The sequence below is a fragment of the Callospermophilus lateralis genome, chromosome 1 (assembly GCF_048772815.1).
Source record: "Callospermophilus lateralis isolate mCalLat2 chromosome 1, mCalLat2.hap1, whole genome shotgun sequence".
Taxonomy (NCBI): Eukaryota; Metazoa; Chordata; class Mammalia; order Rodentia; family Sciuridae; genus Callospermophilus; species Callospermophilus lateralis.
In genome coordinates, this window is record NC_135305.1 from 172,050,715 (window position 1) to 172,075,533 (window position 24,819).

The window sequence follows — 24,819 nt, forward strand, 5'->3', positions numbered from 1 at the left end:
GGTTCTGGCTCCTTCTCCTCACTTGCCTCCCTCCCTTTCAGGGTGGTCACACCTGCCGGTGAGTCTGGATGCCCTCCCTCCCTCCTTCTAGTCCTTCTCCCCTTTCTCTCTCCCTCTTGCATTTAAAAAATCCCATCCTGGCACCTGCTTCAAGGCCGACTGTGATGACCAACCACCAAGAACAGTTGGCTGCGAGGACCAGATTACTCATGGTGCTCTCAGTGGAAGGAACATATTAGATTCTTTTTCTTTTTTTAAAAAAATCACTTAATGAGAAATTAACATTCTGAGATATGACTCCCAGAGCTGAAGAAATAAAAGCTATTTCTGATCTGCGACAGAAACCCATATTGATATCTTTTCCCTCTTTACAACATCTCTATCATCATTCCCAAGCCAGAGTCTCTTCGAAGGGCACAATTATTTATGCTCCTTCAAATTAACAGATCATACAAATCCCTCACAGACCTTCCAGGGCAAATGCAAGTTCTTTTAAGCTATTTTAAATGTCCATTCCCTTTCAGATAAGTGAGAAATTCTTATGCCTTTCTCTTCTCAATGGAAGCCGAACCTGAGGAGGCTTTGGTCCCCCTCCTCTTAATCTGCTTTTCTATTTTGAGATTTTTATTGAGGAGTTTGTATGTTTCCTTGACACTCCTCTGGCTAATAGTTAACTGAGCACCTACTCTCTACCAGGTACAGTGTGCCATATACTTATGTATATGGCACACTGTAGCTGGTATACTTATGTAGGTAAGAAAAGAATTAATAAACAAGCAAGAGCCAGGCATAGTGGTGCGTGCCTATAATACCAGTAGCTCAGGAGGCTGAGGCAGGAGGATCTCAGGTTCAAAGCCAGCCTCAGCAACTTAGTGAGACCCTAAGCAACTTGGTGAGACCCTGTCTCTAAATAAAACATAAAAAGGGACTGGGGATGTGGCTCTGTGGGAAAGCACCCTGGGTTCAAACTCTGGTCCCAAAAGGAGATGGGAAGAGGCAGGCAATCTGACAGAATAACCAAGAATTCACTAAGAAGGCAAGATCTCAAATAAGACCTGAAAGCATAAAAGTGAGATCAGACTGGGTACAAGTGAGGGGAGTTCTGTCCCCACAGAGGAAGCCACCACGGCTGGGAGGTAACAGGAGGAGGGGTCTGCAGCTTCCTTCCCTTCCCTTCCCGTGACAGCTGGCCTGGGTCTGCCTTCATCTTTGCTCTAATTCCACATCTGCACAGTATGGGGGCAAAGCAACCTATTATTGATGAATAAATAAATGAACTTACTTTGTAGGGAATTATTATTATTGTTTTTGGTCCTGGGGATTGACCCAGGGGTGCTTAACCACTGAGCCACATCGCAATCCTTTTAAATCCTCTCTAAATAGAGACAAGATCCTGTTAAGTTGCTAAGGCTGGCTTTGAACTTTCGATCTTTCTGCCTCAGCCTCCCAAGCCACTGGGATTACAGGTGAGTGCCACCGTGCCTGGCTGGGAATTATTCTTTACAAGTCTCCAGATTTCTCAGCTAGACAGCAGGGTCAAAGGAACAACCCAGGCAACTCTGCTGCCATCCACAGCCAGTGAAGGATTTCCGTAGGGAACAGCTTCTGCTAAAGGTCTGTACCTCTCCTTCAATCCATCCTTGAAATGCTAAGCCCCAAGGCGAGGGCATTAGGTGGGACCTGTGGATCTGAGATTAGGTCATGAGGTCAGAGCCCTCAGAAATGAGATGAGTACCCTTTCCTGAAATTGAAACTTGGGGAGAATCAATGGAAACATCCCAGATTGGGATAATTTCAGACACTACACTTCCATCTGCATTTGGTTTATCACTGTTACCAGCTATACAATGGAACAGTTGGCAGAACTGATCAGTTATTCCTAAATCCCACTTAAACGAACCCTCATAACTGGTTCTAGTTTCCCTGGGAGAGAGAGAGAGAGAGAGAGAGAGAGAGAGAGGGAGGGAGAGAGAGGGAGAGAGAGAGGGGGGAGGGGGGAGAGAGAAAGAGAGAGAGAGAATGAATGAGAATGTTTGCTAAGCTCTATAGAGTTGGTGCAGGTCGAATGACAACCCTCTCAGAGGGTGTGGAGACACGTTTTTGTCACAGTGGGGCTGGGGGTAGGGAGGGGGAAGGAGAGATTTATTAGGGTTCCTAATGCTATTTCTGTCAATGTCTTTGGAATTCTAATTAGATTATTAAAACTTTGCAAATCACTGCATTAGATGAAGACTCCACACCTCCCCGCGACAAGGGTACTTTTGAAATTAGAGGCTCTCGATGTCACAGGTAATGATGGACTGCCCATAATAAAACCACAGGGAAATTCCTTCAATAAAAACCAGTTGGAAAAGACAGAACCCATTCATCTTGCTTTCTCTCCCACTTTTATGCCTGGGGAGAAGATGCACGCCCTGCACAACATCAGTCTAGCCTTTTGCAGTCGTAGTGACTCCATCATGCTTGTTCACATGCTACGAAATTTAATGACCTATCCTGGCGACTTATTTTTGTCCCACCCTAAACCTAAGAGGCAGATCGAAAAAATTTATAAGTGGGAAGACGCTTCCAAGAAGAATATTTTTAGGAGAGAGATGAGACAAAAGACAGGTGTGACCCAGTAGAACAGCATCCCTTAAGGCGTTTTGATTTATAACGTATGCATTCAAAAGTGGTGCCCGGAGAGAAACAAATGGATTCCTGTTAACCCAGACCCATTTGCAGGTAATAAATGGGCGTGCCCTTTACCCATCAAATAATGGCTCTAATGCCCTTCAATATCAGGGGATGAGAAATGGGTGTCACCTTCTGTCCTCTGCAAGATAACCTGTTTCCTCTAGCGGGGGACTCAGAGCCCTACACATTCCAGCAAAAGGAAGTAGATTTGGCTTTACTTACCATGATGGACGACACCCTTCAACCCGTGGATAATAGGATCCAGTGCAGAATTGTCCCTCGGACTGACCTACATGTAAAGGAGACATGATTGGTTAAATCTATTCTGGCATCAGATACAACAGCCTCAGTTTAATCTTCTAAAAAGAAGGTGGGGAAACAGATGTGATCTACCGAGGCTCTTAGGTCTCACGTAGACCCTGGCTCGCACCAAATGCAGGATATTTATGACATAATAAAATCAAGCGAGGAGGTCTAAATCAAAAGAAAGAAACTTCGCAGAATACATAATAACCAGAGAGACATACCATAGTCCTAGCAAAATCTTAAAGGCAACTGTGAGACTTTTTCTATCTCATTTTATTAAAGGTAGCCCCCGATAGGCTAAAAAGTCAGTGAAAGAGAGCCATCCATGATCAACTGAGGATTTCAATACCTTCTGGGGTTTTTCCTTCTCCTTAGAAAATGCATCTCTTCCCTGCCAATGGATTCTCCTTGAGAAGGACCCTAGGCCCTGGAAAAATGTCACGACATATTGGACATTTATCAGAGTTATTCAAAGCAAGAAGGCAGGGGAAAGAGCTCCAAGAGGCAGTGGCTCTGCCTCAGTTTCCCTGTGTGGACTTAATGCTCCCAATACCAAGCCTCCTTGGACTTGTCTCATTCTTTCCCTTTACTGACCCTCCTTAGCAGAAATTCTCAATCTTGCCCTTTCTGGAAAATTGACATTTTACCAGCATATTCCAAGTTTTAGGTACTTTCCTTAGAATTACATTAAATATTTACAAATGGAATGATGTCTTAAAGGTACTTCAAAACAATCTAAGAATAGACAGCAGGCAGAGTGAGCAGGGTACAGATGCAAAAAGACTGACCTTCACCTTGGGTGATGGGTAGAGATGGGTAATGAGACTTTTTTCTTTTTGATACCAGGGATTGAACCCAGGGGCGCTTAACGACTGTGCCACATCCCCAGCTCTTTTCATGTTTGTTTTGAGACAAGCTCTCACCAAGTTGCTCAGGGCCTCACTAAGTTGCGGAGGCTGGCTTTGAACTTGCGATCCTCCTGCCTCAGCCTCCTGAGATGCTGGGATTACAGGCATGTGCCACTGCATCTGGCAATAAGACATTCTCTCTACTCTTGTGTACGCTTAATTTTTTTTTTCCCAAAATAAAGAGCTTTCAAAATTCATTATTTGTGGTCAGCACAGTTCTGGTCTTTAAGTTTTTTTTTTTTTTTCCCTCCAGGGATAGTATTTGCCGTTAATCCATTTCTTACATAATGAAGTTATAAGGTCGTAATGAACCTTTCAATGTGTGGCAAGATCCAATTTGATGTTTCAAGTTAGTTAATTCAGAGGAATCCAGATCCATCCCTAGATGGAATTCTACAGTGACTGCCAATTTCCCACACTCTTTCCTCCTCTTACAGATGTTCCAGTGGGGAACTAGTTTGCACTCTCTGATAACAATCCATATCTGGTACCTTTCCTTCTCTTCTGTGCTTCAGCATCACTAGGTAAGAGCTATGTCTTCCCAATTATACCTTCCTAAGGGGACACCGACCATGCTCAAAGACATTTTTAGGTGTCACTACTCAGTAGACAGGAAAAAGGAGGAGAAAATATTGCTGGCCTCAAGTGATGAGGGGCCAGGACTATGCTAAATATCCATGTGCTCAGAATAGTACTCCTGTAACAGAATCACTTGGCCTGAGATGCCCCTGGTGCAGGGGGTGAGGGTGGGAAGCCCTAGATAATTGCTGTGTGAGTTAACAGTGATCACACCCTAATGTCTTAGTTATGCCTACATTCAGATCAGAGGTGCTATTATGCACAGAGTTGTATTTATACACTAATAAAATAATGTGAACCTTGTGCTATACCATAAACACTACAGGTATGGGGAAAAGAAAAACATCAACAAATAGGGACCCATTGCAGCAGATAACAAATGTAGGATTCTGGGAGTTGGCATGAGTGTACCTCCAAATTGCCTGAGGACAAGCTCAAGCCAGGGTTGACACGGGTTGAAGCATCAACATTCGTGAAAGGTGAACATGCACAGAATACACCAGATCAAGACTGTATTTGAAGAAATATTGTAATTTGCACTTTAGCCATTGAAATTCAAATACTTGGCCAAAATAGAACTACAACTCAAGAATGCAAGAGAAGAAACTCTAACCAGAGAATGCGGCCAAATTTCAAAAGTCCTGAATACAAGAAAATCCCAGAGGAAGATCCCACGTCAAGTCGAAGTTGTAGGTGAAAAACAGCACCATAATTAGGTTGGGACGAGTGTCCCCATGTGGCGCTACTGGGAGACTGGTGGAACCGTTAGGAGGCAGGGTGTTGGTGAGGGATGTGGCCTTAAAGGGAACTGGACTGTCCCCTTCTTCCTCTTGTTTGGCTTCCTGGCAGATGAGGTGAGCTGATGTGCTCTGTCACATACTCCTGTCATGATATGCTAACTCACCTCAGGTCCCCCAACAAGGGGCCAATCAATCATGGACCTGAACCTCCCAAACTATGAGCCCCAATGAACCTTTTTTTTTCCTAAGTGAATTATCTCAGGTGTATTTTTACAGTTTTGAGAAGCTGACTAACCCAGGTGGTCTCTTTGACTCAGTCTGGTGGAGATGTTCATGCCAATTTAACTACCTGTAGTTACACTAATATCTGTCACTCTAAATTCTTCCCATCCCGGCCACAGGCAATGCTGCAGTTTGATTCTGACTTTCCTCCATCAAGAGTGTATAACAATTTCTCCTCCCTTTTGAAATCCAGTTGTCTACATGATTTGCTTTGGCTAAGGTGAAGTTATTGACCGTCATACACACGGTGTATGTGTAGGCTCAGACCACCAAGGGAAAAATCCCAGGTTGATCTCCTGGAGGAAGACAGAGCCACTGGTTTACCAACTACCAGACGGGTGGGTGAGTCACTCCAGGCCATTAAAGCTGGCCCCAACCATAAATAACCAGCTGGCCTATCAAATCATGAAATAATAAAATGACTGTTGTTTAACTAACTGGGATCATTTGTTACAGAGCAAAATTTGGCTATTGGAGCTTCTAGGTCTGTGTATAAAGGTAGAGGTTGGGGGATAGGCATATCAATTTTCTTAAGTTATTGCTATGGTTTATCACAAAGACAGCTCATTAAGGTTCTATATAATAAGCTCATTAAGGTTCTATACGATAAGCCTGATCAACTCAGGTGTTCCTCCAGAACTGTTACCCTTCCTCTACCATGGTGACCTTTCTCAGATATAGTAGTCTCCCCTTATCCATGTTTTCACTTTCTGCAATTTCAGTTACCCAGAGTCAACTCTGGTCAAAAAATATTAAATGGAAAATTCCAAAAAGTAATAATTCTGAAGGTTTAAGTTGTATACTGCTCCGAATAGCAAGATAAAAATCTCATTCCATCCCACTCAATACTGTCTGGAATGTAAATCATCCCTTTGCCCAGTGTATCCACACTGTATCAGTTACTTTCCCATTAGTCACTTAGTAGCCATCTTAGTTAACAGATTAGCTGTCACAATACCTGTGTTCGCGTAACTCTATATCACTTAATAATGGTTCCAAAGTGCAAGAGTAATCATGCTGGCAATTTTGTTAGAGTATACTTTATAAGTGTATTATTAGTTACTATTGTTAGTCTCTTACTATGCCTAATCTATATTTATGTATATATAAATATATGATACTATATATATATATATACATACACTATATATATATACATTTATATATGTATGTGTGTGTGTGTGTGTGTATATATATTTAGATTTGGTACTATGTGGTTTCAAGTATCCACTGGGGTTTTGGAATACATCCCTTGCAGAGAAAGGGAGATTACTGTGTTGGATGATCCATCCAAAATGAGAGGGGATGTATTATAGTTAGAGGGACACTTGAATGCATTTAGTCTTGTCTGATGATACGAAGTCTCAAAGAAAAGTATCCCTAATCCTCCATGACTGACACCCGCTGATAACATTTGTAGGCCATGCAAGAGAAAAATAACCAGGCAACCCAATCCAAGTTCAATTTCAGTTCACTTGTGCTTACAGCATTTCATTCTTTGAACAACACTCAGATGTGGCCTCATCTGAGCTCAGAGACCTGACCCCAGATTCTAAGCGAACCCATCCATGGAAAGCCTTCAACCCTGTCCACTCTGCCTCACAGCCTCAACTTCTGGTTCATCCGGTTGGGGTTGAAAAGATGGATGAGGAGAAAAGGAGAGAAAATGAAGATAACTGGCTGGTCAAAGACATTTACTGATAATACTGAGCTCATTCTCCAGGCAAGTGTCTTGGTTCCAAATCTCTGGGTGGGGAATCCAAATGGCATGCTAATCAGTAGATTTGTTCCAGTAAGGTACAACCCTAACTGAAATAATCCCTTCCACTTATTGTTTCAATCAATTTGCCACTTAAAAATTTGTGGACATAGCTAAGCCATTTGGGCAGCTTTTAAATACGGCGACAGAAAGAGAGCGGATTTAGCAACCCATGTTTACATTTATATTCTGTTCTCTGCCCAGGGTAGACAGGGCAAGGGAGTGAAGAAAAAAATGGAATCCTCAGTCAGGCACACATCCGGGGGGAGCTTCAGGGTCCTCATCTGTACAATGGGAACAAGATCTCACCCCATTCTCATGCAGCCTGAAATATAAGGTATAGACTCAGGATAATGGTGAACAGAAAGATAGCATCTGCCCAAGGATGGATAGCATCGAGCACCAGGTTAACCTAAATTGTCAAATTTAAACGAATATCAAACAACAGCATTTTTGTCCCTGAGCTTCTCAGCATGCTTGGCTCTCAAAGTGAGGCCTCTTTGAGCTCCAATTTCAAAAGATCCGAATTTACGTTTTATTTGACATCCACTCGATTTTGTAATATGCTGCTCCTTTTAAAACCACATGAGGACTTTTCCTGGCTCTTGAAACTTGCCTCCTCCACTTTAAGATCAAAGGAGTTACGCAGTAATCCTGAGAAGGCAGCAATTGCACAAATGAGCTTAAAATGGTGGGGGAGAAACAGGCAACGCCCCTCTCCCTGCAAAACATAGCTCCTGCCACTTCCATGTTTGAGCAGATTTCTGTGACATGAGTCATCTTCAAAGAGATGGCACAAAGACAGGACTGAAGGTTTTGGGTTCAAGTTTTCCAACTTGAACCCAAAACCTTCTGTCTTTAGATATACCCCAAATGCACAGAGACATGGCAATAGAGAAAACTAGGACATGTAGGTTTGGACTGAAGGCCAATTTTCTTTCCTCCTCCCTCCTTCTTTTTTTGTGCCAGGGATTGAACTCAGGGGCACTTAACCACTGGGCAACATCCCCAGCCCTTTTGTGTATTTTATTTAGAGACAGGGTCTCACTGAGTTGCTTAGAGCCTTGCTAAATCACTGAGGCTGGTTTGAACTCACGATCCTCCTGCCTCAGCCTCCCATGCCACCAGGATTACAGGCATGCACCACCGTGCCCTGCTAAAGGCCAAATGTGTATACATGTAGATGAAGCAGAAACTTCATAAAAAATCTTTCCACATCACAGCTCACAGTATGGATTCAACCAACTATCAAATTAGTAGCAATCTTATCAATAACCTCTAGAGACACGCTCACAATCCAGAACCTACGGGAGGGCTTGTGTTTATTTCCACTAGAAGCCCAGTGAAAAGCAGACAGGGAGGCCCCATCAGACTGCACAAGCTTGCCATTTCCTTTGCCTGCCCCCTGTGCCATTTGGCCCTCATCTGGGATCCTAATAATTTTCAATCTATCAAGTCCTGGCCATCTGCTAAATAGGACGGCCAAGAGAACTGACTTGCCTTGAATCCGACACTACCAGCTGCTCCGTTAGACCCATAAACCTCACATCCAGCCAATATCTTCTTGTGGGAAAAAGGATTTATGCCTGCTGTGGGTGGATGGCCACACCATTAACCATGGCTACAGGGGAAGGAATGGACAGTGGGACCAGAGATTCCACACAGCCTTTCCGAATCACAGAGATGATGATTCACCCACACCAAGGTTTAGCAGGTACCTATGTGTTGAGATTTAAAACCACGTGATCGGGCTGGGGATATGGCTCAAGCGGTAGTGTGCTCGCCTGGCATGCGCGGGGCGCTGGGTTTGAGCCTCAGCATCACATAAAAATAAAATAAAGATGTTGTATCCACTGAAAACTGAAAAATAAATATTAAAAAATTCTCTCTCTCTCTCTCTAAAAAAATAAAATAAAAAATAAAACCACGTGATCATCGCAAGGGCAAGTGCTTCTCCTGGGGTCTGATTTCACTTCCGAGTCTCCTATCTACCCATGGCTCTCCTTCCGTGACTCTCACCCCAAGAGCCACAGAGGCGAGGATGTTGTATCGGTTCCATTCTGGCTGTAGTATCTTGGTTACCATTCACTAGATCTCAGTTCAAGTTGCTGTCAAGAACTTCCTGGCAAAACATTTATAACTTGGCTCCTTGGGAACCACTACTTTTCATTTATTCCTTCCCCACCAGAGCCAAGCACAGACTAGTTTCCTTTATTAAAAAGTTAAACACTTGTCAATAATTTAGGCAAAATGTGTCTACCATGTGTCAAGAAGGCAACGGTAGCATTACACCACGAACTGCTGAGCTCTATTGGAAATACCCTTTCCTTCTCGACTCTTCTTTTTATGATTCACAAATATTGCTTTTCTTCTTCAATAGTCTAAAGACTCAATATGGGATGTGGAAATTCCCGTTTTTTCCCTTCTAACACCCCAACATCATTTTCTTTTTTTTTTTAATTTTTTTTTCAGTTGTAGATGGACACAATATCTTTCTTTTTTATTTATTTGTTTTTATGTGGTGCTGACGATGGAACCCAGGGCCTCATGTGTGTGAGGCAAGCGCTCTACTGCTGAGCGACAACCCAGCCCCCTAACATCATTTTCTGTTCTCTATTGGGCATCATTTCAGCAAGGGGATTATCTAATGGCCCGAGTCAGAGGTGTGGGTGTATGTCACATCCCAAACTGCCATGGGACAGAGTCAGAGAGGAAAAGTGGGATGCGATTCAGAAGGAGGCAAGAGAGCTTTGCAAAATGGTAGGATTTTTTCTGTGAACAGAAGGACTGTATTCTTCCAACCAACTGAAGGCTGAGGTGACCAAATGTGCATTCCTGGCCAGAAGGCTGGTTTTAAATGTGACTATTAAAATCCCAGGACTCTACACTGAGCCTCATCTATATCTACAAAATGTCACTGAGGTTTCTCAGCAAAGAGCACTGTTAGAGGGGAAGGGTCTGAGCCCTGGATCATCACCTAGGTTTTGGCACTTGATAAAGACAGTCTCCAGGGACTGGTTTCCATCAGCTGATGAGAAAACCCCTAATTCCACAACCATGGGCAGGATTCATATGAAAAGGAAACACAATTATAAATGCTAATAGGGTTCACCCTCCTCCCTATGAATGCAGCTTGAGCTTACAGACATGGCTTACTTACTGTTAATTCCCAATATGAGCGGGAACTCATCAATTCACAAATTATTATCCCCAGAGAACCGAGATTCACAGCCAGAGAAAGTCTCCGAGGAAATGAATTTTGTGCTCTTGGTCTACAGAAACTGACCGTGCTCTGCGGCCTCTCTGCCCCACCACTAGAGTATGGGCCACGTAGCTGTCAGATGTGGCCCAGAGGAGTCTATTACTGGAAAACCCAATGTCTGCAGGGTGACAGGGAGACTAGGAGCAGATCTGCACAGGTGCAGATCAAGGCTGCAGCAGGCTGGATCCTTGTCCATACAGGAGATTTCTCATTTTCATGCGAATCACAGTGTTCCCTGGGCTGCATCTGCAATTTCCATTTCCTCTGGCTTTGGATTCACCCAACACTTCAACCCAAAGCCAAAGCAGAGGGGAGGGAGGGCGCAGGCCAGCAGAGGCATCTGGCAAATGGTGCTTCCAGAGGGGCCACGTGGTGGATTCTGTCCTCTTTTTAATGCTCTGTGTCTCAGAGCCAAGAAAGTGGCGGGAAGCTTTTATAGCCACTCAAGAATGGGGGCCCACAGCCACATGTCCCACCCCTGTCAGTCTTCTGCAAGCAAAAGGCTGCTCCTGATCTGGAAAGAAGCAAAGAAGAAATTCCAACCCGGCCAAGCAAGGCCTGGACTCTTAAACTACAATGCAAACTATTTCACAGCAATATTGTCGTGACCTTTGAATTAAAAAAGAAAAGAGAGGAAAAAAAACTAGGAGATGTGGTGGAGCCTGGGGCAAGAAAAGCTTATTTCAGGTTCAGTGACTCCCACTGCCCGCAGCGCTGGACAACTTTGACTTTCCCTTGTTACTAATCCCTCCACGCACTGAAAAGCCCCAACAATATCAAAGGCTTAGGGGAGAAAGCAGAGCTGGCTGTTTCCATGTGTAGCAAGTGACTTCAACAGAACCACGTTGGATGTGACCTCTCACCTTTGCTTTTTCATTCCCTCCAAGCAAAATCCTGCTCCGGCACTGCATTGACAAAAGCCTCCGAAGCCAGAAAGCATCTGTGTGGGGACTGCTTTCAGTCCCCTCCAGGTATGCAGCAAGAAAAACATGAGAGAGACAGACCTGCACATTACTGGATCAAAGGGCTTGCCAGGTGGATCCTCTGGTTGAAAAAAAAAATGCCTCCTTAGGTGTCAGTGAGGTCAGGGTTCTGCATAATTAGAGGTTTCACATTCAAAGGGAGTAAAATTAGTCTGGGGATATAGCTCAAGGATCCAGCACTTGCCAAGCATGCACAAGGCCCTGAGTTTGACCCCCAGCACTGCAAAATAAGTAAATAAATAAATATCGAAATGATCTGACTCATCTTCTAGTTGTATAAAGAGGAGGGAAACATGCTATAATGGTCTTAGTATATATTTGTGGAGTGGCTGAGCTTGAAGCACTGCATGCTTGTAATTTGGACTAAGCATCTACTGTAGGCTGAGGTTGGCTGCAGCTCCAGGTATTTAGACTTTGTGTAATTAAAAAAAAAAAAAAAACTTTTCAAATATATATATTTTTAGTTGTAGTTGGACATGATACTTTTATTTCGTTTATTTATTTTGATAGGTGCTGAGGATTGAACCCAGTGCCACAACCCGAGCACCCCCTTGTGTCATTTCTTCCCCCTGTGGGTGGGCTGGATGGGGTGGCTTTTTGGAGCCAAGGTGATGAGATGTCACTTCTAGGATTAGGTTACAGAAGATTCTAACCTCTGTCTTGCTAGCCCATCAGTATCCCTCACTGCCCAAGTGCGCTTTGGGGAAGTAGGCAGTCCCACGGGAGATGCCCACAGGAAAGTACCTGAAGGGGGCTTCTGGCCAAGAGCTAAGTGGGGAGAGCTCTTCAGTCAAAGAGCCCTTGAGCTTCTGAATTCTGCCAACACCCTAGTGCACTGGGAAATGGGTTGTTTCCCAGCAGAACTTTCATATAAGCTCTCGACCCTAGCTGACATCCTGGTGGCTGCCCTGTGAGAAACCTTGAATTGGAAGACCCACAGAGCCATGAGAAGATCCATGCCTGCTGCCTGAAGTTGCCAGATATAAAATCATTTCTAATCCAGCGGTGGATGACCATGTGCCAGGATCTGGGTAGCAGAGCAGCTTATGCAATTTTGTAAATCCCAGCAAGTCCTGTGTGCCCACAGGACCAGAGTGTAGCTGGATGTCACAAAGGGAATGAAGTCCAGGTTTCCATAAAAAATTCACGTGTCACCATCTTTTTATACTGGAGATATCGAAAAGCAGTTTCCCATTTTTCTGAGTGAGCTCTCGCCCCTGAGGGACCCTCAGCGGCTATGTGACATCACAGCTTCTCGAGCTGAGTAAGGAGCAAATGTGTTTGGAAGTCAGGTTCCAACCAGGACAACTTGGCAAAAACTAGAAGGCCCCCAAATGGAGCAAATGAACGCCAAAAATCAATTCTGGGACCAAGTTTGCAGTAGTGTTTATGTTCAAAAAAAGAAAACCAATAAATGGCAGGATGGAACCTAAGACGTCCATCATGAAAAGAGTCCCTGAGCAAAGCCCAGGCCACCACACAGCAGCAAGGCACCTGCTGTCTCGAGCTCACAGTGACCATGTGCAAACACATCAGGCACCGCATCATGGAACACTGATGGACAGATCCCTGAATGCAGCCTCTGAAGATTGATTAAGTATCAATCCAGCCTGGTAGGCTGCTCCCTACGCCCAGCCATGCTCTCAGGTCAACGGCTTGCTGCCTGATGATATGAGAGAGACGTCGGCTCCCTGTCACTGTCCTCTGAAATAAACCTGCTAACTCATCTAAACATCCCAGTTGGTTCACCAACACTGCTTTCGGGAGCTCCCCCCTGCCTGAAAGTTGTCTGAGCATCTGATTTAAGAGCTTTTGTTAAGCCATGTTTTTTGGGGTTACGAATCAATTATTTAAGTGAACAAACATCTTTACAGCCACCAATGAGGGGCATTCCTTTCTAGCCAGTGGTTGTCGAAAGCACATCCAGCCCCATCTCAGGGAGGACCTGGATTTATGCTAACCAAACAGTTGGACTTTGTATTTAAAATGCACCTGAGTTCAACAGAGGATAAAATTAAATTCCAACAAGGAGAAGACAAAATCTTTCCCAGCAGACCTTGATTGATAGAACACACCATTTGTAGCAGAACGAAATGGAAAACCAGAAAGTTTGTTCGTAGCAATCACAGCCTCACTGGGCCAACTCTGTCTCCTTTGAGAAAATAATATGACTTCTTCATAGAGCATGTAGTCTACTTATTTAAGCAACAGTGCTCAGCCGCTTTCAATTCTTCCAGCAGTTCAGTTGGAAAAAATGGCTGGTTCCACAGGGCAGAGGAAAGAGGGAGTGCAGGAAACATTTAACCAGGAGGCAGCTTATCTTATATAAAACCGTCATTGACAATAACCTGGGGCTAGGTAACTTCTTAGGGGAAACAAATGCAGCTGTATCTTCTACAGTTGAATGCAATTAGGTCATCTTCAACAGCTAGTTGAGAGTATAAGACTAGTTAGTGGTTACCTGCAGGGTGTTTGAAAATAGACTCAGGTTCAACCCCTCTCCTTCCATCTCCTCCTTTCTTCTTAACAGCTGGACTTTCATGGGAAAGTTAGTAACAACTTCAAATTCCTCATCTCTAAAATGGGGATTATTCTTGGACCCAACCTCATAGGACAGGTGAGATTGTTATATGAGTGCTTAGCACAGTTTCTGACTCACCTAAGATTCTTAAAAGCTGAAGACACAGCCATTCTGCCCCCCCACCCCCACCAAAAGACAGTATACCCTGCAGGTAATGCAACCAGGTATTGAAACACACACACATACAAAGACCCAAATACGGCTGGGGATGTAGCTCAGTTGGCAGAATATTTGCCTCCCATGCACAAGGCCCTGGGTTCAATCCCCAGCACCACAAACAAAACCCCCAATACACCCTTACTTCTGAATACAGACAGACCAACTACATTGGGGTCCTGAGATAATTCAGTCAGTCTGGATCCCTACGACACCACCCTAATCTCTCATCTTCTATTTCATTTCAATAAGATGGCAACCATCAGACCACATTTTCCAACCCTAGGAATCATTTTTGTTGTGGTTTGGATATGAGGTGTCCCCCAAAAGCTCCTATGTTAATGTAGGAGGCAAATGATTAGACCATGAAAGGCATAATCTAATCAGTGGATTGATCCATTTGATGGATTAATAATTTGAATGGTGGTCATTGCGGGCAGGTGGGCATGCCTGGAGGGAGTAGCTGTTGAGGGGGTGTCGTGGGAATTGGATATCTTCTCCCTGGCTCCCAGCACACACTCTGCTTCCCAGCGGCATGAGCTGATCAACTTCCCTCCATCACACTCTTCAACCACGAGGCCTCTCTTGGCTCCGGAGCAATACAATCAGATGACCATGGATAGAACCACTGAAGTCATGAGCCCAAAAGAAACTTTTCCTCCTCTAAGTTATTCTCAGCAGGCATTTTGGTCACAGGGATACAAAGTTGGCTTACATAATTTTGATTCCTCTCTTCCCTGGCATACCCACATATGATGTTTCAGAAATCCTGGAGGACTCTGCCTCCTAAACACATCTTGAACTTTCCCTGAACTTTTCTTCTAGCTCCTCCACTCTTAACTCCATCCTGGGCCACAACCATCATAACCCGAAACTACTTCCGACGTTCTTGGTTAAGTCTTGTCCCTACTCTCTGCTGTGCCATCAATTCCTTCTTCGCATAATAGAACAGTGGTTCTCATCCTGATTGCCCATCTTTAATCAGCGTAAAACCATGTACGCACAATGCCCTGGGTTTTACCTTAGCACTAGGGGAAAAAGAAAAAAGACCACTAAAGCAAGGGTCCTTTTTTTTTTTGGTCTTTTTCCTCTTTCTTTATCAAAAATTTGCTCCTAATTGGTTGGACACAAGTATTCCAAGTCATGCTGCCTTGGTTCCAATCCAAGTCCAAAACTGCCAAAGAGTGTCAGAGGTTGGCAAACTGTGGACATTGGGGTAATTCCCACCTACTGACTGCTTTGTGTAAATAAAGTTTTATTGGAACACAGCCATGTCCACTCATTTGCATATTGACTGTGGCTACTTTTGTGCTCCAACAACAGAGTTGAGCAGTTGGGACAGAAACTGAAGTTTCTCCTACAAAGCCAGTAAGTGTTTATTCTCTGGCCTTTAACAGAAAAGTCTGCTAATCCTGCTTTATACCAGTAACTCCTGTGACTTTGCTCAGATTTCTCAGTCTATAAAGTGGAGATCCTAACAGTACTTCCCTCATAGGGCTATAGAGGGTCAACTAAGATAAGGTGCAAAAATATACCAAGTTTAGTGCCAAGTATGTACGAAGAATTCAATCAAATATTAAATGGTGTTAAAATTGTTATGCTAAAATCCACCCATTCACTAACTCAGACATTCAACATATATTTATTAAGTACCTAATAAATACCAATAATTATAGTAAGCTATTTTTTACTCCAGACAAATCTACTAGGTTATTAGATGAATAAAAGCAAACAAAAACAAAACCGAAAGCAATAATTAACAACCCCAAACCCAGAAAGTGAAAAAAGAAAAAAATACAATGGGAGATACACTATAAAAAGAAGCTCAGTGCCTTTTGCAGAACAGTCTTCAAAAAAATCTTCAATAAATGAGTGACTGATGGTTGTCTCACTGGTTTGAATACCACAGAGAGACAGTCCCAATGGTGGCACAGAATATGCTGAAGTCTCATGGCACAATGAACCGTGTCCACCTGTAAATATCATGTGAAAATCTCCAAACACCCAGAAACAGCTTTTCACAGGAGTGGTATTATTCAGATCTTGATATCACTGCAAGTCATTTAGAAAGACTAAGAGGGCGCTGGGAAGTGGGAGAACTTAGAATGTTAAGTTTGCAAAGTTCAACACTGTTATAGGTGCGCTGTGCACCAGTCCTGCCGGTAGGTGACCATGCGGAAGCAGATTGTCAGCCACCTCAGAGAAGATCCTGTGAAGATTTCAAACAATTCTTATCGCTTCAGATCAAAGCTTTACAGAATGTATTACATGCTTCATTGCCTTCTTAGACATAATTTAAGCCTCTGTAAATGACTAAAGATGGTGTTTTTGAATAATAATTGGGTGACTAGGTTCTCATAAAGCAAATCTTGGAGTATAGGCACCCACCATGCTGAGGGTCTCAGAAAGAATGACATGTGGAACCCCAGAGAGTTCTCTGCTCAATGTGGTGCAAGTGCTGTACAGAACAAATGTAAATTGGTTCCTCTGAACTTTCAGAATTATTTTAGAGCTGTTGCCTATTAGCTTCTCAAAGTTGTCAGGTAACAGAACTATACTTAAGATGTACAGCAATAAGAAACTCATTAAAAAAAAAAGATTCAAGAGGGCCTTAGTCCAGCTTCATAGAAATGGAGGCCCCAGGTGACTTCTGAACTGTGATCTACCTTTTTTTGGCGGGAAACGGCGTGTACTGGGGATTGAACTCAGGGGTGCTGTACAACCAGGCTTATATTCTCAGCCCTTTGTGAGACAAGATCTTGCTAAATTGCCCATGGTGGCCTTAACCTTGGAATCCTCCTGCCTCAGCCTCTCAAAATATTGACTATTACTTTAATTGGAACAGGTGCTTTTGACATATGGAAATCTTGATCAGCTAAGTTGAAGACACTGTAGCAAGCTCTTTTGCTGGGGAGGGGTGCTGGGGAGGGAACTAAGGGCCCTGCACATGCTAACCACATGCTCTAACTGCTGAGCAACACCCCCAGCTTTACTATAACAGTGTTGAATTTTGCAAACTTAACTTTACTTGAACAGCCCTCCTTACTTCTCTCCCACTGTTAGAATTTAGAATGTGCCTTGGATCCATCAATACCTGGTACATCAATGCCTGGTACAGTTACACTCTATAATCTTAGTTGAAATTCTTAGACAACAAATTAATATCACTGACCACATATATAAAGGACATATTAGTTCCCATCTTTGGATTTCACTGACAGTAGAGAGCAAACCCAAATCTCACCGTCTTTCCTCCCTTTTCTCAGAGAAGTAACCCACCTGCTTATATTCCCAACTCCTTGAAAATCTTGTTGATACATACCATCGAACACAATTTTACTTGGGAGTGTGCATCCAAGATAAACCCTCTTTTGAATCTCCTGAGGGAAAGGGAAATTTTCTGTGTGTGATTTTTCATCGTCTGCATTCAAGTTGAGAAGATAAGCCAATAGGAAGGTTATCTATGGATTTTAGATACTCTATATACCCCCTCTCATGAAACCCGAGGGAGATTAAAACTCTGCCTGGCTGGTGGTCAGGCCACGAGGGTACAGAATAATCAGGGGATAGGATGATAAGGGACAAACGTGACGATGTCCTGAAAAATCTATACTTTCCCGATGCCCTGGAAACGTGGAAGCTTTGACTGGGCCTCTGTTCAAGAGAAGCATTCAGCTGAATCCCACTTTAATAAGGCTAAGTCCACTAGTGCAAGCTCAAGAGTATCAAGATTATCAATTACTTTATGTATTTTGTATTTAAAAAACAGTTGCTTTTAAAATTAATATAACTTTGTAGGCCAACATGTCTTATTCTGATTCTTACTGACTTCTTTCACATGTTCAGCAGTGTGTGAGGGGCACTGATTACATCCAGAAATGAGGATGGAGACTTTAGAACAGCACAACCTGATGAGTTACAGTTACTAGAGTGACTCCCAAATCAATATGCCCCGTGTTCATGGTCAAGAGAGTGTCAGGCCAATTAGTTAAGGGGGCTATAATGTGCAGCTACTTTTAAAATTAAAGCTAGGGCTAGGTACAATGGCACACGCCTATAATCCCAGCAATTTAGGAGGCTGGGGCAGGAGGATTGCAACTCAGAGGCCAGCCTCAGCAATTTACCAAGGCCCTAAGTAACTCAGTGAGACTTTGTCTCTAAATAAAATAGGAAAAGAGCTGTGGCTGTGGCTCAGTGGTTAAGCACCCCTGGGTTCAATCCCTGGTACCAACAACAACAAAAAAAATTTAAACTAGGTATACTCTTGAGCCAGGAAATCTATATCTGTGGCTATTTAGTGTTGTTCACCATAGGGGAAAAATGCAAAGTACCACTGATCACTAATTAGTTAAATAAATAAAGACATTACTGTTGGTATAATGTGAAGTGGTTAAACAAGGACAAGAAACATCTCTTAACTGCTAACACGCAGATGTGATCATGGCATATCGCTGGGGTCAAAATCACTTCAAGAGTTGTTCACCCCTCTAAGGTTAGATGTTTGTATAAATGCTTTTAAAACTTCTGACTGCAGAGAGAGTAAACATCAGTGGTTCCCTCTGGAAGGGGTAGGATCAAGGGGCATCCACTTTCCTCTTCTCCTTAAAAGCTGCTCATGTGGCTTGACATATGTGTGAGCATCATTACTTTTAGAACATAAGGAAGTTATTGCATGCTGAAAAACATATTGTATTCAGATGTTGCTATATTCTATATATAGATTTATATTGGCATAAGCAAATTTTACATGTGAATTTTGTGATTTGGACCTGTGCATGCATCAGATTTGGCATACCTTTATTAGATATATTAATGATAAATCTATTGATTTATATGTGGTGGTACTGCAGTAAGCAGGCATTATACCAAAGACCAACCCCAGGCTGGTGGTAGGAACCGAGCCACCTAGGTGTCCAGGTGTGGCCGTGTTTCTGAGGCACTGTCAGACGTTGTAAATCCAGAGCCGGATTTCCCAGCAGCTGGTAATAGGCTACATTCCCGCACAACTAATCTTTAATATGCTCTGCCATGTGAAGCTGGTTGGGGACAGAAGACTGCAGGTTCCCTGAACTGCAGAGAGCCCAGCCTCACCCCAATCCGGGCAAGGAACACACAACATAAGAAGCAATTTTCCCAAGTAGGTCCCTAGTGAAATCAGTTGTCCAACAGGGATTCTTATTTTTCTCTGTGAATTGGGATGCATGTGATTCTCTATACTGCAGCAGGCTTTCAGATGACATGACATGAAGTGACAGGTAGAGCAGATCTGAAGAAATGCATCCCAAAGTGACCAATGGAAGGGGTCATAGCACAAGTGTCAAACGTGGACATTGGATACCATAAAGGGGCCTCCAGGGCCCTTCCTCTCACACAGTCACACCTTAGGGACCCGGTGGTGTTGTTTCCAGTTTAACCTGGTATTAGTTACGACCACCTTCATTGCACCTGCAGGGCTTCTGCTGCCCCAGCTCTCAGGTGGCTTTACTCAATGTCCAGGCAGGACAAAGCCAGTGCTGGCAGCAATCTATTCTTTTTCTGAGTCCCAACAGCTAATATGTAGCCTGGGCTCTCAGAGGCCACACAGCACACTATCCTAAGAGCTTTAGATCCATTTCCCTTTACCCACAATAACTCACCACAGGAAAACACGTTCCTCCTGGCCCATCAGCTCTGGCAGCCACGGCTTGGACGGAGCAAGAGGTTCAGTGACAGTCACAGCTAGAACATGGGGGTAGTGTGGATCCAACCTAGGACCGAGGTGTTTCTGGTGCTGTGTGGACCACTGCGGACCTCATCACAATTCCTCACCCTCATAGCCGTATTTTCCTTCTGAGAGAGATCTGGAAGGGCCTAGGAGGCCAGGGCAAGGAAATGGGGGCGGGGGGCAGGGCCAGAAGAGAGGAGCACGGAGAGGGTCATCTGATGAGGTCAGCTTCCTGCTGGACCAAAGTGCTCGTGGACACAAGCGGGGACCCAATCAGACAGACACTTCATACTCGTGCTGCTAAGCAGGGGAGAAAACCTAAACTAGAAAAACTAAAACAGATGTGTGGACAGAGGGGGCAGCAATCAAAAACAGTGAGGAGACTATTGTCGGGGAGGAGATAGGAAAGGAGGAAATTCCAGAGACCATAAAAAGAACAGGCCAAATCTCCCCTACTGGACTTCCAGCTCTGGGGGCCCTTCTCTTTGGAGAAGTCTGTCTCTGGTGGCTTTTGCAATAAACCTGCTGCTTGCTTGCTGTCTCGATGTCCTGCTCTTCAATTCTTTGCTGAGCAGTGACAACGAACCCAGCTGTCTTAGATGGTAACACTTCCAAGGGCTATGATCGTTTTTCTAGTCTTTCAAATCCTGAAGGATGGCATGGACTACCAGAAAAGTTGTTAAAAATTCAGACACACACACACACACACACACACACACACACACACACGTAGGTGAGTGCTTTGAAGAGAACAGACAAAAAAACAGATTCCCTAATTAGTGCAGGAAAGCGAGATAAATGTGGGACAACGGGTAATTGAGGGAAAATAAGGACTCAGAGTGAATATTATTTCAGGAACACGAAGTTAGACAATTACAGGGTCCTTTCACATCGGGACTCAACTGTGAGGCTTTATCACATGGATCCATACCACACTGTCAGTCACAGCCAGGAAGAAGACCCAGCATTTGTCATGAGCTGGTCAAGGTCAAGTGTCTTTAAGGAGTCCTGCTCTTCAAGGTGAGTCCTGGGAAAGGCTGTTCTAGTAAATTCAGAGCATCTCCCTCAGCTCCAAAAGCACAGGCCACCAATGTGACTGAACTTGTTTATAAGAACTATAGGTACAGTTTCACTCGAGCAATTTGCTAGAACAATTCTGGAGAACTCCAAAGGCAAAGCCCACCAACGTGATAGAACTTCTCTCTAAGAACTGCAGGGAACACAGTTTCTAGGATGATGATATCCTAAAAATGATTCTTCAGAGTGTACATGTATGAAGAGACACCAAGGGGTCCTCAGGCTAGCTCCAAGAATCTTTATTTTATTTATTTTTTGAGGAGTACCAGGAATTAAACCCAGGGGCTCTTAACCACAGAGCCACACCCCCAACCCTTTTTTACATAGAGACAGGATCTCTCTGAGTTGCTAAGGGCCTCACTAAGATGCTGAGGTTGGCTTTGAACTTGCGATCTGCCTGCCTCAGCCTCCTGAGCTGCTGGGATTACAGGCATGTGCCACCGCATCAGCCAGGCTGGCTCCAAGAAACTTGTGTGCAAATATTCCCAGTCCAGAACCGCTTCACACAGAGCCCTACGATCTCCAAATCACGCCATTCCATGGAGCCTGGCTGCTTCACTCTCCTGGCTGCCTTCCAGTGATTTTATACAGTACAAGAGATGCTTCCTAAAGCCCCAGAGTGTGCATATTCAGATGCCACTTCAAAAAATCTGGTGTCACAAACTATTTATTTTCATTGATTACTGAGGATCTACCAATTTATAGCCCTTGCAATTCCTACCAGCAAGTACTGTGTATGTAGATAAAATGGGAAACAATTGAAAAGACAAATGAACGCCCTGGCGCTTAGAAATGCAAACGGATTGTACAGAACAGAATATGGGTGTTCTGCAACATTACTTAGTCAAGAAATATGAAGCAATACAAATGCTAATGGGACCGTATGCCACCTTGCAAACTCTATTGCATTGTTGGTTAACTTCTCACACACACACAGGTTCTGTCTCCCTGACAAACTTGCAAGGCAGGGCCTGAGTATCATTCCTTTTTTTAGCACCTACTCCAGAACCGAACAGACAGACGCTGCTGAATATATCTCTGCTGAGTGGATAAATGCCTTCATATTACAGAGGCATAAAAGGGTATTTACTTATTTTGTGTTCAATGCAGTCATGATGGCCAAAATATTCAGTACCTGATTATGGAATGTCTGATGTCATCTCTACAAAAATAAAATCTGTTATGGAGCACACTGAAAGCAAACGGGGTACTTGGTGGTGAGTTGGCAGTTTAGTGGCAATTAATTCTTTTCGTAGGTGGCTTTTTCTCTTACCCTTCTCCTAAAGAGTCCCATTAGGAGACAGAAACCACACCCGTGATTTGAAAGTGGAAGATTTAATACAAAGAACTGATAACTGATAAAAGGAGGAGTAAATATCTAAAAGAGAAGGGATGAGGATGGTAAGAGATGTGGGGAATGCTAATGCACAAAGCAGCTATTACCTCTGCAAGATCAAGACAATTGAAAAAGAAGGGCTCTCAGAGGTCAGAAGTGGCCCTTTCTCAAGGCTGACGTTCAGACCTCTGGAGAGGATGAGAACATCACAGGACCACATAGCTCAAGACTAGGAAACTGCCAAAGGATGGACTGGCGCTGGCCTATAGAAATGACCCTGTAGGTAGTCAAGAAGTCTACTGGAGTGGGTGCTGACCACAGAAAAATGCTTCATGTGGTTGTAGAGAAATTTACCAGAATGCACAGGTCTTAGCAGGTCCAGTGTTGGTGCGCTGGAGTTGCTCACAGGGGTAGCCCGCCTTCAGGGAAGAAGTTGCTGGAAGGTCTGGGCTATTGTAAGAGAGGCTGAGATGAGACCCACTTCAATTCCCTCTTAACCAAGTACCCCGTTTGCTTAACCACTGCAGGAAGGGCAGCCCCAGCCCTACTGTCCTTTGTAGTGCTCCCTACAGCCCTCTGCTGACAGAGCCTACCACTGCATCCGCTGCTTAAAAAAAGACTGGCACAAAGTTGGGCAAAAAAAGGCAAATTTGTATCTGCTCAACTGGAATACTTTCCATGGGAGGCATTGAGGGAGAAGGTAGAGATTTCCACTGGTTCATCACCAGCGGGTGCTAAAAATTTTTATAAGCCATTGATTAAAATCTCTTTCCCTCTGTTACGGGAGAATGTGAAAACAATAAGTACTTAATATGATGGGTGGCACAAGTCAGTGCTCAATAAACAGGTGACAAATGAATGAAGGAACGGATCGATGTTTTTACTGATTTATCTTAAGCCAGGACTCTGGTTAGCATGCCCCTTTCTCAAAAGAGTATCAGCAGGCCCAGCTAGGACAGAATATGTATCTTGCACATTTCCTTTCTTACAAGATCAGTTAAGAAAACTTTCACTATAATATGTGACATATTTTACTCAAAACTCAATTTGTATGGGAAAAAAATCCCCAGTGAGGTCTTAATCTATTTTATGCACTGGTATTTATAGCAGATATAAACATTTCTTGGAGTGAGCATGTTATCTTCTGGGACTTAGACACATTTTGGTTGTGTAATAAAAAGTTATCTTCATCATGTTATCTGTTGTAATGGTATTTCATATACTTTTTTTATGCTGAAGGCATATCAATGTACCTTTAATAGCTCAGAAGCTTCCTTTCTATGAAAACTTAAGGAGACACACATCTCTACCTAAATGGGGAGGCGATTAATCATTTTACAGAAGTATGCTTCATTGTATGCGTGATTTACCATATAGGTCTTTGTAACAGTTGGTTCCCTAAGAATCTGATTCTACTGACAAAATTCCAATTGAGACACAATCCATCATAGCCATGCCAACTGTGAAAGTGAGATATAACCAACCATATGTCTGTAATTTCTATTTCTACAACTAACTGTTTCACATTTCTCTTGTTCTCAGCCTTAATTGGAACACCTTGAACACCTCTAAATTACAGGTTTAGAGAGATTCTGGTTCAATATAAGAAATCAACTTCTTAATGTAGAGAGTAGCCTGACATTGATATTTCCAGAAGGTAATCAAGAAAAGACAGCTACCACTTTTCTTTTCGTTAAGTTTCCTGTGATAATACAAAGGATTAATTTCATCTAATACAAACCACATGATCCCTCAGACCCTCAGAAAGGAAAATGGATGTGACATAGGCACCCAAAGATATCCAGGGCTACAGAATCAGATAAGGTTCAAAGGATCTTAGCTACATAACTGCTCCATTAGACAGAGCGTAGATGTACTGCTCCATGAAACACACGAATATCTCTTCTTGTTGTTACTGGAAAGAAGCGTTTCACTAAAAACATCCCAATGTCATTCAGAGGTTGGTTGCACAGGGGGCTGGAGGTGTAGATCAGAGGGATAGCCCTTGCCTAGCATGTATTACACACCCTGATTTGGTTCTCATGACTGCCAAAGAAAAGATTGGACTAAAAGAGAATTATATATTGATGCCCTAGGACCAACAACATTTTAGCTATTGGATCCCTGACAAGAGTCCTCTCTTTTCTCATCTCACTTTCCTGCCCAAGGTAGGACATCCAGTACGTGGTATCTGCTGAGATGTTTAACAAAGTGATACCTAACTCTGAAGCTAGTGTCCAATAACACAGAGAAACACAGCTCAACCTGGGGGGCACATCCCTGAGCCTCTTGTGATTTTACCACTGTCTCCACAATGGAAAAATGATGGTATCAGTAGGGACTCTGCCCATTAAGGGCTCCTTTTGCTTTTGCTATAGGTAATACAGTTGGTATCTAAGAGGTGACTCAGATTGAGTATTCCTTATAGGAAATGCTTATGCTTGGGACCAGGAGTGTTTCAGATTTCAGG

General features: G+C 43.5%; 1 protein-coding gene across 3 annotated transcripts in view; it reads right to left on the reverse strand.

Moving 5' to 3' along the window:
* Ptprg (protein tyrosine phosphatase receptor type G) overlaps window positions 1-24,819 on the reverse strand; it is a 713,787-nt gene that overhangs the window by 161,807 nt on the left and 527,161 nt on the right. For all 3 annotated transcript variants that reach the window (XM_076870736.1, XM_076870676.1, XM_076870809.1), the window contains exon 6: window positions 2,899-2,965. In XM_076870736.1, the coding sequence (XP_076726851.1) occupies window positions 2,899-2,965 (67 nt within the window). The remainder of the gene's footprint in view (window positions 1-2,898; window positions 2,966-24,819) is intronic.